Source organism: Kogia breviceps, chromosome 3, assembly GCF_026419965.1.
Source record: "Kogia breviceps isolate mKogBre1 chromosome 3, mKogBre1 haplotype 1, whole genome shotgun sequence".
Classification (NCBI taxonomy): domain Eukaryota; kingdom Metazoa; phylum Chordata; class Mammalia; order Artiodactyla; family Physeteridae; genus Kogia; species Kogia breviceps.
Genome location: NC_081312.1, coordinates 84,743,647 through 84,759,158, shown reverse-complemented (window position 1 = coordinate 84,759,158; position 15,512 = coordinate 84,743,647). Strand labels below are relative to the sequence as shown.

Sequence of the window (15,512 nt, the reverse complement as noted above, 5' to 3'; positions counted from 1 at the left end):
TTCACTAGTTGTGGCACGCAGGCTCAGTAGTTGTGGCTTGCGGGCTCTAGAGTGCAGGTTCAGTAGTTGTGGTGCATGGGCTTAGTTGCTCCGTGGCATGTGGCATCTTCCCGGACCAGGGATCGAACCCGTGTCCCCTGCATTGGAAGGCGGATTCTCAACCACTGCACCACCAGGGAAGTCCCGAAACAGTTTATTTCTGAACTCTCAATTCTGTTCCATTGATCCATATGTCTATCCTTATGGCAGCACCACACTGTCTTGATTACTGTTGATTATAGTAAGTTTTAAAATTGGGAAGACTGAGACCTCCAATTTTATTCTTTTTTTCTTCCCAAGAATGTTTTGGCTATTCTGGGTCCTTGACATTTCCATATTAATTTATAATCACCTTGTCAATTTCAGCAAAAAGCTCTTGGTGAATTTCAATAGGTATTGTGTTGAACTTATAGGTCAATTTGAGGGGAGTTTTTTTTTTGTTTGTTTGTTTTTTTGCTGCACCTCGGCTTGAAGGATCTCAGTTCCCTGACCAGGGACTGAACCTGGGCCACAGCAGTGAAAGCCCAGAATCTTAACCACTAGGCAACCAGGGAACTCCCTTACCATTTTAATAATATTGCATCTTCCAATCCGTGAATGTGGAATGTTTCTCTATGCAGATCTTCAGTTTCTCTCAGCAATGTTAGTTTTCAGTGTACTAGTCTTTTTTTTTTTTAATATTTATTTTGGCTATACTAGGTCTTAGTTGTGGCATGCAAGATCTAGTTCCCCGACCAGGGATTGAACCCGGGCCCCCTGCACTGGGAGCATGGGGTCTTAACCACTGGACCACCAGGGAAGTCCCTAGTGTACAAGTCTTGAACTTCTGTTAAGTTTTATTACTAAGTATTTTATTCTTTTTGACACTATTGTGAATGGAATTTTCTTAATTCTTGAATTGTTCATTTATAGTATAGAGAAGTACAATGGATTTTTCATATTGAGATTGCATCCTGTGACAAACTAATTTAGTTCTAGCAGTGTTTTGTGTGCAGTTTCCTAAGGATTCTCTACATACAGTATCATATCATTGGTGAATAAAGATAGTTTACATCTTCCATTCCAATCTGGATGCCTTTTATTTCATTTTCTTGCCTGACTGCACTGGCTAGGATCTACAGTACAATGTGGAACATAAGTAGTGAGGGTGGAGATCCTTGCCTTATTACCAATCTTATGGAGAAAATATTCAGATTTTTATCATTAAAATGATGCTAGCTGTAGGTTTTTTGTAGATGCTCTTTATCAGGGCACCTGATAAATGTTCTATCCATTACTGAAAGTGAGGCATTAGTCCCCAGTGATTATGCTTGAATTGTCTATTTCACCCTTCAATTATATCAATTTGTGTTTCACATATCTTGGGGCTCTATTAGGTCTGTATATGTTTACATTTGTTATATCTTCCCGATGAACTGACCTTTTAGTTCTAAAACGTTACTCTTTGCCTCTGATTTTTTTTTGTCTTAAAGTCTATTTTGTCTGAAATTAGTACAGCCACTCCAGCCCTCTTATGGTTACTGTTTGCATGCAATATCTTTTTTCCATCCTTTTAGTTTCAACCTATTTGTGTCTTTGAATCTAAGTGGTTCTCTGGAAGGTAGCATATAGTTGGATCTTGTTTTTTATCCAGTCTGACAGCAACTCATAGATTTTTGACTAAAGAAGCATGTTTTTCTCTAAGGAAGGTTATTCTTTTGAAACACATATAACTTTGGGATACAGAGCAATAAGAGAGAAGAAGAGACACCCTTCAGCCAGACTAGCCCTGGCAATCACTACAGTGACATATGGAGCCATATTTCTCTCATCTGATCCAGTAACCTACCTCTCAGCCACTGCTAGCAGCCGTTCTGGTCTAAAGGTACCCTCGGTGTCAATGTACATGGCCTTTCCTTCACCTCCACCTTGGTCAATGGGAAGCTAGAGAGAAAAAGAACAGTGGAAATGACATTGTACTTCTAATATAACTGACCAACTTCCTCATGATGGGTCTATAATTCCTCCCACCCCCAATAAAGCAAAAGGAAAAAACACTTTAAAGTGACAATCAGAGGTAGGGAGGAGGCATTCACTTCTGATAGAAATACAGTTAGTAGTAGATATGAAGCTCATTGTGTCCCATAACACGTGAGGCTAGAGTCTAGCGAGAGTTGGAGTGCTTGGAAATATAGACCAAAGTAGGTAACAAAATTCTTTTTTTAAAAAAAAAAAACTTCTAATTTTTAAAAAAAATTCTATGACTGTATACCAACACACGACTGATCAATTCTCTCAAGACAATAAACATTTGGAAGATCATTTACTTAGCTTTAATAAGTAAGAGACCCTGATCCAATACCCAATTAATTTTAGCATATACAGACCACACTTACACTTCACTTTATTGAACAGAGTTCATTCCTTAGGGTTGCTAAGGGAGACTGGAAATACCCCAGGGGCATCCCTAGCACGTCTACAGTATGAGCAAGAAAGAATAAAAAGGTGTTTGCTCCAACTGTACACACAGATGTTAAAAATGAACAAAAGTGTAAAAGGAAGAATACAAAGAGTTTTTAAAAATGAAAGAAAATGGAGGAATGCCATGAAAACTGTCTTATGAGTTCCTCACGGAAATCTGTTTCAGGCTACCTATCCCATGCCAGACACCCTGAGTTCTACAGATTTTAAGTGTATGTTGCTAAAGTGTAGTTTCCACCCTTGAAATCTACTTTGGAGCCTAATGCACCTTTAAATTCTGAGGAAAATCCCTCAGGACAGTTTACATTAAGTGCCTGATAGCGCCAAAATTTTCTTTTCCTATTTCCGAGAAGATGTATTTTTTTCAAAATTACAAAAGTACTACATGCTTGAATTAAAAATTCAAACAATATAGAAAAAGTAAAAAATTGAAATTTCTTCTTTATCACTCCCATCTCCCACAGGAGTCCTCTTCCAGATCACTTTCTATACATTTTCAAACAAACACTTTTTATATGTGATTCTGCCACTTGCTATGTGAACCTGAGAACATTAATTCTCAGTTTCTACATTTTTTGTAAAATGTAGATAAAATCTCCCTATGGTACTGTTTTGAAGATTAGATAATTCATGTACATTGTTTAGCACAGTGCCTGACATACAGAATGTACTTGGAAGACTTATGATATCCTCCACTTCTTAGGGCACTGATTTTAGCATATACTCAATTACAGAAGGTTTTGTTAATTTGCAAAGGGGGAAATGATTATGTTATCATTATGCAAGTTGGCAGATAAAAATCTTCCAAATCTTAGGAATCCATGAAAGGAGCAAAGGATATGTATATAACAAAAGGGGGTCTTGATAGAGGAAATGTTTAAAACCACTGGCCAAGAGGACAGAAAGCAGAAGCTGCCTCAGTTTGGGGGGAGGAGAAAATCTTCACATTCATGGGGCTAAGTCCCCAGGAATTAAGATGAATGAAGTTCTCCCTTCTCTCACTTTCTTGTATCTTTAGTGCTAGCATGAGAGGGAGTTCTTTTCCAGCTAAATAGACCTCCTTGGGCAGAAGGGAGGCCATGAGTGGCTGGGCATGGCATTGGTAGGCTGACTGACAGCAGAGAAGTGGACATGGTCCCAGGGTATTGCTGGGCCAGTCACAAGGGGATGGACTATATGCTCTGCACCCCAGTGCATTTTGTCTCCTCCACCTCACCCTCCCAGTGCCACTTCAGCCATCTTGTGTTACTGGGCTGGGACACCACCAAAGTAGCTATTTTTAATACCTGCTTAGTACCATAATTTAACTCTTCTTCCTATTTTGTAGTGATGCAAGTTGTTTTGAACTTTCACCATTTTATGGTGTAAATTCTTTACACATTTATTCTTGACTATATGTGAAAAGTTCTGTAAGATACATTTTCTGTCAAGGGCATGTGCATTTAAAATTGGCACTTATGTTACACTGTCTTCTCAGAATTTTAAAATTATTCTAGAACTTTGAACAAGCATGGGCTATTCATTTTTATAACCTAAGTATGGCTCCCAACTTTATATAACTTCACTATTAGACAGAGATCTAATAGTGAGGTTTTACTTCATGAAGTTGAGAAAACCTGAAAAAATGTGAGGTGATAATGTTTAGATTTAAATAGTAATTTAACGTCCTTTCTATACCTCTGGTTCCAGCTCTTAGGCTGGTGACGTGTAATCCTTTCTATTATTAATGAATTAGAATTGTTTTTCTCTGAAAAAAATATCAAAGATCTGTAGTTATTCAGCCAACTGTGAATATTCAGTTATTTTTATAGAGAGGATTTTTTTTTTTTTTTTTTTTTGTGGTACGTGGGCCTCTCACTGTTGTGGCCTCTCCTGTTGTGGAGCACAGGCTCCGGACGCACAGGCTCAGCGGCCATGGCTCACGGGCCCAGCCGCTCCGCGGCATATGGGATCTTCCCAGACTGGAGCATGAACCCCTGTCCCCTGTATCGGCAGGCAGATTCTCAACCACTGCACCACCAGGGAGTCCCAGAGGATATGTTTATTTTAGAATTTTGCTTCAGTTTATTAATAGGCATTATCTGACAACTTAATAAACATTTCCAATATAGGAGTCTGTTTGTACAACTTAAGAGCATCAGCGTGATAGGCTGAGTTGCCATGGCAACTATATTGTGTACTATACTTTAAATATGTATTCCACATGAATCCCTGTCAAAACAACATGGGTTGAGGGGCTTCCCTGGTGGTGCAGTGGTTAAGAATCCACCTGCCAATGCAGGTGACAGGGGTTCAAGCCCCGGTCCGGGAAGATCCCACATGCCGTGAAGCAACTAAGCCCATGAGCCACAACTACTGAGCCTGCGCTCTAGAGCCCCTGAGCCACAGCTACTGAAGCCTGCGCCTAGAGCCTGTGCTCCACAACAAGAGAAGCCACTGCAATGAGAAGCCCACACACTGCAACGAAGAGTAGCCCCCACTCAACACAACTAGAGAAAGCCTGCGCGCAGCAACAAAGACCCAACACAACCAAAAATAAAATAAATATAACAACTAAAAAAACCCTAAGATTAAAAAAACCCAAAACAACATGGGGAAATCATTTCTATTTAAAAAGGTCACATATCATGTCAAATGACCCATGTCTGGGTGATATTTTAAACATTCCTATTTCCCTTTAGCTAACAATTTTCTAATGGTGCTTTGGGCAATAAGCTATAGCTTCTACAGCTTACTATACCACTCTTCCTCTTCTCATTGCTTCGCTTCTTATCCTAAAAGTTCTCCTATCCCCCTAACTCTTTTTCTACTAGGAGTTATGTATGAGATGGAGCCAACATGGCTTAGGTCTACTTGATACTGGAATCCTAACGTGGCTGTCATATGGTGACATTTTGGTTGCAATGAAAAGATCAGAGCAACTGAGGAGAGAAACACAATTAAAATGACAAGTGAGAAGGGAAAATAATGAGAAAAACAGGAGACCATCAAGTTGGGCCTCTAGCTATTAGATAAACTTTTATTCATGAAGAACCAAAATATTTTCCTATCTCAAGAAATGGCAGGACTTCCCTAGTGGTCCAATGGGTAAGACTCTGTGCTCCCAATGCAAGGAGCCCAGCTTCGATCCCTGGTCAGGGAACTAGATCCTGCATGCATGCTGCAACTAAGAGTTCACATGCCACAACTACGACCTGGTGTGGAAAGGAAAGGAAAGGAAAGGAAAGGAAAGGAAAGGCAGGGAAAGGAAAGGAAAGGAAAGGAGGAAGGGAGGAAGGAAGGAAGGAAGGAAGGAAAGAAAAAGAAAGAAAGAAAGAAAGAAAGAAAGAAAGAAAGAAAGAAAGAAAGAAAGAAAGAAAGAAAGAAAGAAAGAGAGAAAGAAATGGCATTTACCACTTCAAGACAGAAGTATTGACTGATGGACATACCTGTAACATGAAAAAATGAGGAGACAGATTTTCTTGGGTAACTTCAGAAAATCAGTCTCATAATATTAGCCTCTGCAGATATATGTGTTTCAGTAAAATGTGAACCCTACCCAAGACACAGGATCCTAACAAAATCCATATTTTTTTATGGCACATACCATCTTTAACTATAGCACTGCATTACAATGATGTAATAAACATTTTTATAAAGTGCTATTTAAATACAGAATAAATTATGAAGGATAGTTCATAACTTGTTTTATAAGGGAAAAAAACACAAAACAGAACAGTTTATATTTGATGTTTAAATTTATAAATGAGTTCCAACAATGACTGTTATTTTGTTGAGATGACAAGAACTCACATTGAATGGAAAGATACTAGGAAGCCCCCTCTGTCATAATGATAAAAGGAGGCAGATTTCTTTTCAGTTATCCTCCAACTCCACCAGTCAGTTTGCCCATGGGAGAAGTGAGTATAATCTATCTAGATTCAAATACAGATAGTCCCCAAGTTAACTATGGCTCGACTTACAATTTTTCAACTTTACCATGGTGCGACAGTGATACAAATTCAATAGAAACCACACTTCAAAATTTGAATTTCCATCTTTTCCCAGGCTAGTGATATGCTGTACAATACTTTCGTGACGCTGGGCAGCAGCAGTGTGCTGTGCTCCCAGTCAGCTGCCTGAGCCGAAGGGTAAACAGCTGGTACACTTGTAACCATCTGTTTTTCACTTTCAGTATAGTATTCAATAAACTACATATGAGATATTCAATACTTTATTATAAAATAGGCTTTGTATTAGATGATTTTGCCCAACTGCAGGCTACTGTAAGTGCTCTGAGCATGTTTAAGGTAGGCTGGGCTAAGTTACAATGTTCAGTAGGTTAGGTGTATTAAATGCATTTGTGACCTATGACTTTCAACTTACGATGGGTTTATCAGGATGTTACCCCATCATATGTCAAGGAAGATCTGTAATGCTATTTTGTTCAAAACACCTCAAACCCACCATCTCTAACTTTGAACTCATCTTTCCATAAAACTATCTCTCTCTCTGAAATCCTTTTTACAGTTTACCAAAGCAATACATTGTTGGGCTGAGGGGTATTTTTTATTGTCATTTGCAGCAACATGGATGGACCTGGAGATTATCATACTAAGTGAAATAAGTCAGAAAGAGAAAGACATACCATATGATATCACTTACATGTGGAACCTAAAATATGACACAAATGAACGTATCTATGAAACAGAAATAGACTCACAGACATAGAGAACCAACTTCTGGTTGCTGGAAGGGAGCAATGGAGGGGTGGCGGTGGGGGGAGATGGAGTGGGAGTTTAGGATTAGCAGATGCAAATTATTATATATAGAATGGATAAGCAACAAGGTCCTATTCTATAGCACAGGGAACTACAGTCAGTACCCTGTGATAGGGACTTCCCTGGTGGTCCAGTGGTAAAGAATCCACCTTCCAATGAAGGGGACATGGGTTTGATCCCTGGTCAGGGAACTAAGATCTCACATGCCGCGGGGCAACTAAGCCCGCCTCCCACAACTACTGAGCTAGCGTGCCTCAATGAGAGAGCCCATGTGCCACAAACTACAGAACCCATGTGCACCCTGGAGCCCGTGCACAACAACTAGAGAGAAGCCCGCGTGCCGCAACAAAAGATCCCGCATGCCTCAATGAAGAGATCCTGTGTGACACAACTAAGACCCAACACAGCCAAAAAGAAAAAGAAAATAAAAATTAATAATAAATAAATATTAAAAAAAGAATATCCTGTGATAAACCATAATGTAAAATAATATGAAAAAGAATGTATATATTAGTATAACTGAATCAATTTGCTATACAGCAGAAATTAACAAAACATTGTAAATCAACTATACTTCATAAAATCAATTTTTAAAAAAAGGTAGGTGGGTTTTATAGTTTTGATGTGAAGAACAGGTTAGGTCATTTGGCTAAGAGTGAGGGCTGAAGAGAAGCATGAAAGTTTGAGAAGAAAGGACAAAATAAGAGATAACTGTCCTACTGAGTGGGAAAAAGTTTGCCTGAATTCAACCTTTTTCAGAGGAGAAATTCAGTAGGTCTGCCAAGCAGTACTGAATGTTAACTTAAAGTCTGTCATCTTGAATTTAAAGTGACGCCAATCACCTTTATGTTAGGATTTTTCTCCAGTATGATCAGCTACTTGGGAACAGGCACTGAAAAGACAGATAGGGTTTATCTAGGAATGGCATCTCTTCAGATGGGGGATGTAAATCTGAGGGTATCTGTAAAGGAATGGCTTTAATGAATCATTTAATGATGAATCATACAATATAAACTAGTGAAGAGGGCAGGTGAAGCCAGGGGAGGCCTAGTGGTTGGTAAGAAAGTATGTGAGGGCTTCCCTGGTGGCGCAGTGGTTGAGAGTCCACCTGCCAATGCAGGGGACACAGGTTCGTGCCCCGGTCTGGGAGGATCCCACATGCCCATGGGCCCATGAGCCATGGCCGCTGAGCCTGAGCGTCTGGAGCCTGTGTTCCACAACGGGAGAGGCCACAACAGTGGGAGGCTCGCGTACAGCAAAAAAAAAAAAAAAGTATGTGAAATTAATAATCTGAAAGTTTCTACGCTGTGGAAGTCTTGCAGTAGCAGTCTATCTTTTAACTAGCTATAGTATTCTTTTTTTTTTTTTTTTCTTTTTTGGCCGAGCCATGTGGCATGCAGGATCTTAGTTCCCCAACCAGGAATTGAACCTTGCAGTGGAAGCACAGAGTTTTAACCACTGGATGGCCCAGGAAGTTCCCCTAGCTATAGCATTCTTGAAAACAGAGAAAGTGCATTTTTTGTCCATGCTAACAGATGCTTGCTAATAATAGGAATCAACACATTCTTGCTGATCTGATTAGTTAGAGCCCCAACAGCTCACCTGGCATGTTACAGCCAACGTATGACAGATCTGGGTCTTCCCAGTTCGGAATTCTCCAAACATCTCTGTGATGGATCCAGTCTCAATTCCTCCTAATAGAAGAGCAATAAGAAACACCTCTTAGCACAATCCAAATATTTAGAAACAATAATCATAGAATGTCCTAGGGGGACTTCCCTGGTGGCGCAGTGGTCAAGAATCCACCTGCCAGTGCAGGGGACATGGGTTTGATCCCTGGTCTGCGAAGACCCCACATGCTGCAGAGCAACTAAGCCTGTGCGCCACAACTACTAAACCTGCACTCTAGAGCCCACAAGCCACAACTACTGAGCCTGCATGCCACAACTACTGAAGCCTGTGTGCCTAGAGCAGATGCTCCGCAACGAGAAGCCACAGCAATGAGAACCCCACGTACTGCAATGAAGAGTAGCCTCCGCTCACCGCCAACTAGAGAAAGCCCACACGCAGCAAGGAAGACCCAATGCAGCCAAAAATAAATAAATAAACTTATATTTATAAAAAAAAGAATGTCCTAGGAGCTCATCAGAAAGACGTTTATATAATTTAGAAACCCAATTTTCAACAAGCAGTAATTTAAAAAATATTTTATTTTGAAATAATTCTAGATTCATAGAAAATTTCAAAGAAATGTAGAGAGGGCCCATGAATTCTTCACCCAGCCTCCCCCAATGTTAACGTTTTACATAACTATAATACAGTATCAATATCAGAAAACTGACATGGATACAATCCACAGAGCTTATTCAGATTTCTCTAGGTATATATGCACTCATTTGTGTGTGTGTAGTTCTATGCAATTTTATCACATCTGTAGCTTCATTTCACTATCACCACAAATCAATATACAGAACTATGCCACACTTCCCTGGTGGTGCAGTGGTTAAGTATCTGCCTGCCAATGCAGGGGACATGGGTTCGAGCCCTGGTCCGGGAAGATCCCACATGCCACGGAGCAACTAAGCCTGTGTGCCACAACTACTGAGCCTGCACTCTGGAGCCCACGAGCCACAACTACTGAAGCCCGCGTGCCTAGAGCCCGAGCTCCTCAACAAGAGAAGCCACCGCAACGAGAAGCCCGTGCACCGCAATGAAGTTCCCGCTTGATGCAACTAGAGAAAGCCATGCGCAGCAACAAAGATCCAATGCAGCCAAAGATAAATAATAAATTTAAAAAAAAAAGAACTATGCCATCACAAGTCAATAAGCAGTCATTAAAAAAAATAAATTATAAATAATATCTAATGTTTACCAAATGTCTCTTGTGTATCTGGCACTATTTATATATATATATCAATTCATTTAATTCCAGTAACTTATAAGGTAGGCAGTCTTTTTTTTAAAAAATAAATTTATTTATTTATGGCTGTATTGGGTCTTCGTTGCTGTGCATGGGCTTTCTCTAGTTGTGGCGAGCAGGGGCTACTCTTCATTGTGGTGTGTGGGCTTCTCATTGCAGTGGCTTCTCTGTGGAGCATGGGATCTAGGCGCGGGTGCTCAGTAGTTGTGGCTCATGGGCTCTAGAGCGCAGGCTCAGTAGTTGTGGCCCATGGGCTTAGCTGCTCCACGGCATGTGGGATCTTCCTGGACGAGGGTTTGAACCCATGTCCACTGCATTGGCAGGCAGATTCTTAACCACTGTGCCACCAGGGAAGTGCCGGTAGAAAGTCTTTTTGTCCTCATTATGAAGATAAGAAAACCGAGGCGTAGAACACAATAAGTAGTTTGCACCATGTAATACAGCCAGTAAATGCTGAGAGGGGGAACAGGAGAGAAAGCAAACGCTCAAATTTGAGTGTGATTCCTGAACCCATGCTATTTTGTGCCCTAAAAAAAAGGAAACTTGAATGATCGAATATTTGGGGAAGCAACAAGGACCAAATCTAACTTTGCAAAAATTTAGGACAGCAGTGCTTTCAAAAGTTCAAAAACTTTACAGCTTTCCATAAAGTCCTGAAGGTTAGTGTGCACTACAATGTACTGATACTACAATGTAGTATTCAAGCATGGAGTGTTTTAACCAGTCATCAGATTTTCTACCTTGTGGTAGATAAAAGGTTATAATTATTTCTTTAGGCAGAGGGAGCTTACTCTCAGAATGCAATATTAAATGGAGATTAGATTATTTAATTGGCAGATAATTTTAGTATTTTTCAAGTCAAGTACCACCCTTCAGCGGTCTTCCTTCTTTAATGTGAATACTTCTCTTTATTTCTTAATTCTATCTAACACATAAACCCAACCCAAATATTTTATTTAGTTATGTTCTATAACCTGGATACTTTGCTAACTGCAGTTCACAGCATAGGATAAAGGATTACTATACCTTGAAGTAGTTTGTCAAGCTCTTTGGAGCCAGTAGTAATCTGTATGATCTCAGACCGCCTTTGGTGGAACTCAGTTGCAGTGGTGAAACCCATTGGAACTAATTTAGCTGCCTCAGTCTGGGGAAAAATAAGAAATGCCAAATTGATGAAATAAGCTTAGTAAAACCAGGCATACAGTGGGAAGAGATAACATCTAAGAAAATTTCCAGAATGATCTCTCTTTAAAAAGTTATCAGGCTTCTCTGGTGGTGCAGTGGTTAAGGAACCGCCTGCCAATGCAGGGGACACAGGTTCAAGTCCTGGTCCGGGAAGATCCCACATGCCACGGAGCAACTGGGCCCATGCGCCACAACTACTGAGCCTGCGCTCTAGAGCCTGCGAGCCACAACTACTGAGCCCACATGCCACAACTACTGAAGCCCACGCACCTAGAGCCTGTGCACTGCAACAAGAGAAGGCACTGCAATGAGAAGCCCACGCACCGCTGTGAAGAGTAGCCCCCCACTTGCCGCAACTAGAGAAAGCCCACGCGCAGCAATGAAGACCCAATGCAGCCAAAAATAAATAAATAAAATAAATAAATAAATTTTTTAAAAAAGTTATCAAAATACTAGTAGTTCTAGTTCTAGGATTATTTTATCTCTCTGGCAAATAAAGGATGAATTAATTTAGAGACTCCAAGAAGATTAATTTTTAAATTGCCAATACATTCATGTAGTTAAAAATAAAAAACTATGATAGACCAACCAACACATATGTACTTTGCCCAACAATACAGTACAAAGTCCTACATATTTAAACTTTCATTTCCTGTTCTATCAACCACAGAATGTATCTCTTAACTTTCTACTTTGTTAAATGAGGACATTTGTCCTTGATTTTTGCTCCCTCCACACCTACTTTTCCATCTCTGTCAGCTGTACATTTTCTTTTACCCTGTCAAGGTTGAGAACATTTAATCCTACTTTGTAGTCAATGATAAATCATTAATGATCAGTCTATAGGCTGATACCAAAATTTTTAAATAGGGGGACTTCCCTGGTGGCACAATGGTTAAGAATCTGCCTGCTGATGCAGGGGAAATGGGTTTGAGCCCTGGTGTGGAAAGATCCCATATGCTGCGGAGCAATTAAGACCATGTGCCACAACTATTGAGCCTGCGCTCTAGAGCCCACGAGCCACAACTACTGAAGCCGGGGCGACTAGAGCCCATGCTCCACAACAAGAGCCACTGCAATGAGAAGCCCATGCACTGCAAAGAAGAGTAGCCCCCGCTCGCTGCAACTAGAGAAAGCCTGCACACAGCAACGAAGACCCAATGCAGCCAAAAATAAATAAATTTATAAAAAATAATAAGTAAAAAATAAAAATAAATGCATTCACAAATACATGGAAATTGAACATTACATTCCTAAATAACCAATGAATCAAAGAAATCACAAGGGAATTTAGTAAATTCATTGAGATGAATGAAAATGAAAACAAAACATACCGAAACTTATGGGATGCAGCAAAAGCAGTGCTTAAAGGGAGATTTATAGCTGTAAATGCCTATATTAGAGAGATCTTAAATCAGTAACCTAACCTTCCCACCTTAAGTTACTGAAGAAAGAGCAAACTAAACATAAAGCAAGAAGGAAGAAGATAAAATTTGAGTAGAAACTAGTGAAATAGAGAATAGAAATACAATAGAGAAAAATCATTGAAACCAGAAGTCGGTTCCTTGAAGAAACAAGCAAAATTGATTAAAAAAGACTCAAATCACTAAAATCAGAAATGAAAGAAGGGACATTCCTACAAACATTACAAAAATAAATATATGCCAACAGATTAGCTAACTTGTAAGAAATACAGAAATCCCTAGAAAGACACAAACTATCAAAACTCACTGAAGTAGAAAAAAGAATCCAAGTCCAGGCCCCAAATGATTAGCTGAGCTTGAATCTAAATTCACTAAAATAAATTGTTTGAGTCAGAAGGAAGGAAGGAAGGGAGGTAGGGAGGGAGGGAGGAGAAAATCTGGATAGATCTATATAGCAAGTAGAGATTAAACTTGTAACTTTAAAACTTTCCACAAAGGGAAAAAAACCAATAAACAGCTGAATCGTGGGTTTGCATTTTTCTCTAAACTTCTCTATATGCTTAATACTTCACTTGAAAACTCCTTACAATGTTTATATTATAGTTATTGCAGAACCACATGGTGTGCTGGAAATACAATTCTTTCACTAAGGTTCCAATGTTAACAACCGATGTCTCTCAAAGGTTTCTGTCAAATTCAAATGAATTCTTTTTTATATGCCACTAGTTTCAAAATCATGCTCCATTTTACCTTGATTTTATATCTGAGGCATGTCTTTCTTTCTCTAGTATTCTCTGACTTTATCATTTCTCAAATTTTCCAACCTCTCAATCTTACTATGTATTCTGCTAATCCTTTTTTCCCCTGAAGATATCCTTTTATTCTGCAAACAGGTCTATCTGCTCTCCGGGCTATCTACTGTCCTGGGCTTTCCTTCACTGACTATTTGAGTTGGAGTCTCTTCAACCTAGATCCTATGTTTCCTGCCCTCATTTTAGTAAAGTATATCCTCAAGTAACTTCCTAAGAAAGAATAGGATGAGAGAAAAATGTTCTGAATTCTTGTATTTCTGAAAATGTTGTATTCTGCCCTAACACTGGGTGAATAATATTGCCACAAACAATTCTAGGTTTAAAATTATTTACCCTCAGAATTTTGAAGGCACTGCTCTACTAGCTTCTACCATCCAGATTTCTAATAAGAAATGTGCTATCTTTTTGATTTTTGTTCCTTTAGAGGTCACTTACATTGTTCTCTATGAAATCTTTCAGAATCTTCTCCTTATAATTGGTATACTGAAAATTTCACACTGAGGAGTCTAGGTGTGCATCTTTGACACTCTGTGTGTGGGGCCTTAGACTCCTGCTTCCCTTTAGCTCGGGGAAATCTTGTATTATTTCTTTGAGAATTTTCTTTCCTTCTTTTTTTCCTATAACTTTTACTAATCTTCAGGATGAATGAAAATTAGAAAATAAAAATACTAAAGAGAGGGGAGAAGAACTATAAACCAATATTTAACTCTAGTTAATATATGCTAAAATATTTAGGGGGAAATGTACTGACATCTACAACTGTCTTCGAAAAGCATAAAAAAAATCCCAGATGGACTAATGGCTGGATAGAGAGATAAACAGATGATAAAGCAAGTATATTAAAATGTTAACAGCAGTGTCTAGGTGGTGGATAAATTAAGTGTTCATTGTAACAATCTTTCAACTTTGCAGTAAGTTCAAAAATTTTAATCAAAAATGTGAAGGAAAGGGCTTCCCTGGTGGCACAGTGGTTGAGAATCCGCCTGCCGATGCAGGGGACACGGGTTCGTGCCCTGGTCCGGGAAGATCCCACATGCCGCGGAGCGGCTGGGCCCGTGAGCCATGGCCACTGAGCCTGCGAGTCCGGAGCCTGTGCTCCACAACAGGAGACGCCCTCGTACCGCAAAAAAAATAAAAATTAAAAAAAGTGAAGGAAAAAAACCAAACTGATAGAAGATGTTTTCCCTTCTTGTCATTTTAACCCTGACATTTTCTAGTCTATGAGCTCTTAAAGGAACAGATTATAACCAAATTGAAATTTGATGTAAAAACCATGCCAACTGCCTAATCTGGCAGAACTTGACTTCTTTGTTTATATAATAAGCTTGCTTTCATCTGTCTTATCTGTAGGAGTTTTCAATGTCTGACACGGAGTTTTTTATGTCTGACAAGGCATAAGTAAAGGTCAGGATTTGTTCAGTCACAAAAACTGATGCCCAGTAATCAACAACATATAGACTTTAGGGACACCTACTGGCTTAATATCACAATCTTTCAAAGAATTATTAGGTATTCAGAATTCTTACTTATTCAATTAAGTCACCACTTCAACAAATTTATTTATTTGAGCAATCCAATAAATGACAACTTCATACTTCATGGATGGCAACATCTTTAAGGGTTTAAATTAAGAATTACTTATAGGGGCTTCCCTGGTGGCGCAGTGGTTGAGAATCCGCCTGCCGATGCAGGGGACACGGGTTCGTGCCCCGGTCCGGGAAGATCCCATATGCCGTGGAGCGGCTGGGCCCGTGAGCCATGGCCGCTGAGCCTGTGCGTCCGGAGCCTGTAAGAATTACTTATAATTTTTGAGCCCACTGAATTAATACTATAAAATAACAGTGCTTAAAAATTCAAAGCTCTTAGTATAATACACAATAAAACAATTTACTGGGTTGTATATATATTATTG

At 39.5% G+C, this 15,512-nt stretch overlaps 1 protein-coding gene across 3 annotated transcripts in view; it reads right to left on the bottom strand.

Annotated features, from left to right (window-relative positions):
- The window catches only part of RAD51 (RAD51 recombinase), a 40,439-nt gene that overhangs the window by 11,529 nt on the left and 13,398 nt on the right, over positions 1 to 15,512 (bottom strand). For all 3 annotated transcript variants that reach the window (XM_067028985.1, XM_067028986.1, XM_059058067.2), the window contains exons 4-6: positions 11,206 to 11,323; positions 8,862 to 8,953; positions 1,868 to 1,962 (exon numbers count right to left, since the gene is read on the bottom strand). In XM_067028985.1, the coding sequence (XP_066885086.1) occupies positions 1,868 to 1,962; positions 8,862 to 8,953; positions 11,206 to 11,323 (305 nt within the window). The remainder of the gene's footprint in view (positions 1 to 1,867; positions 1,963 to 8,861; positions 8,954 to 11,205; positions 11,324 to 15,512) is intronic.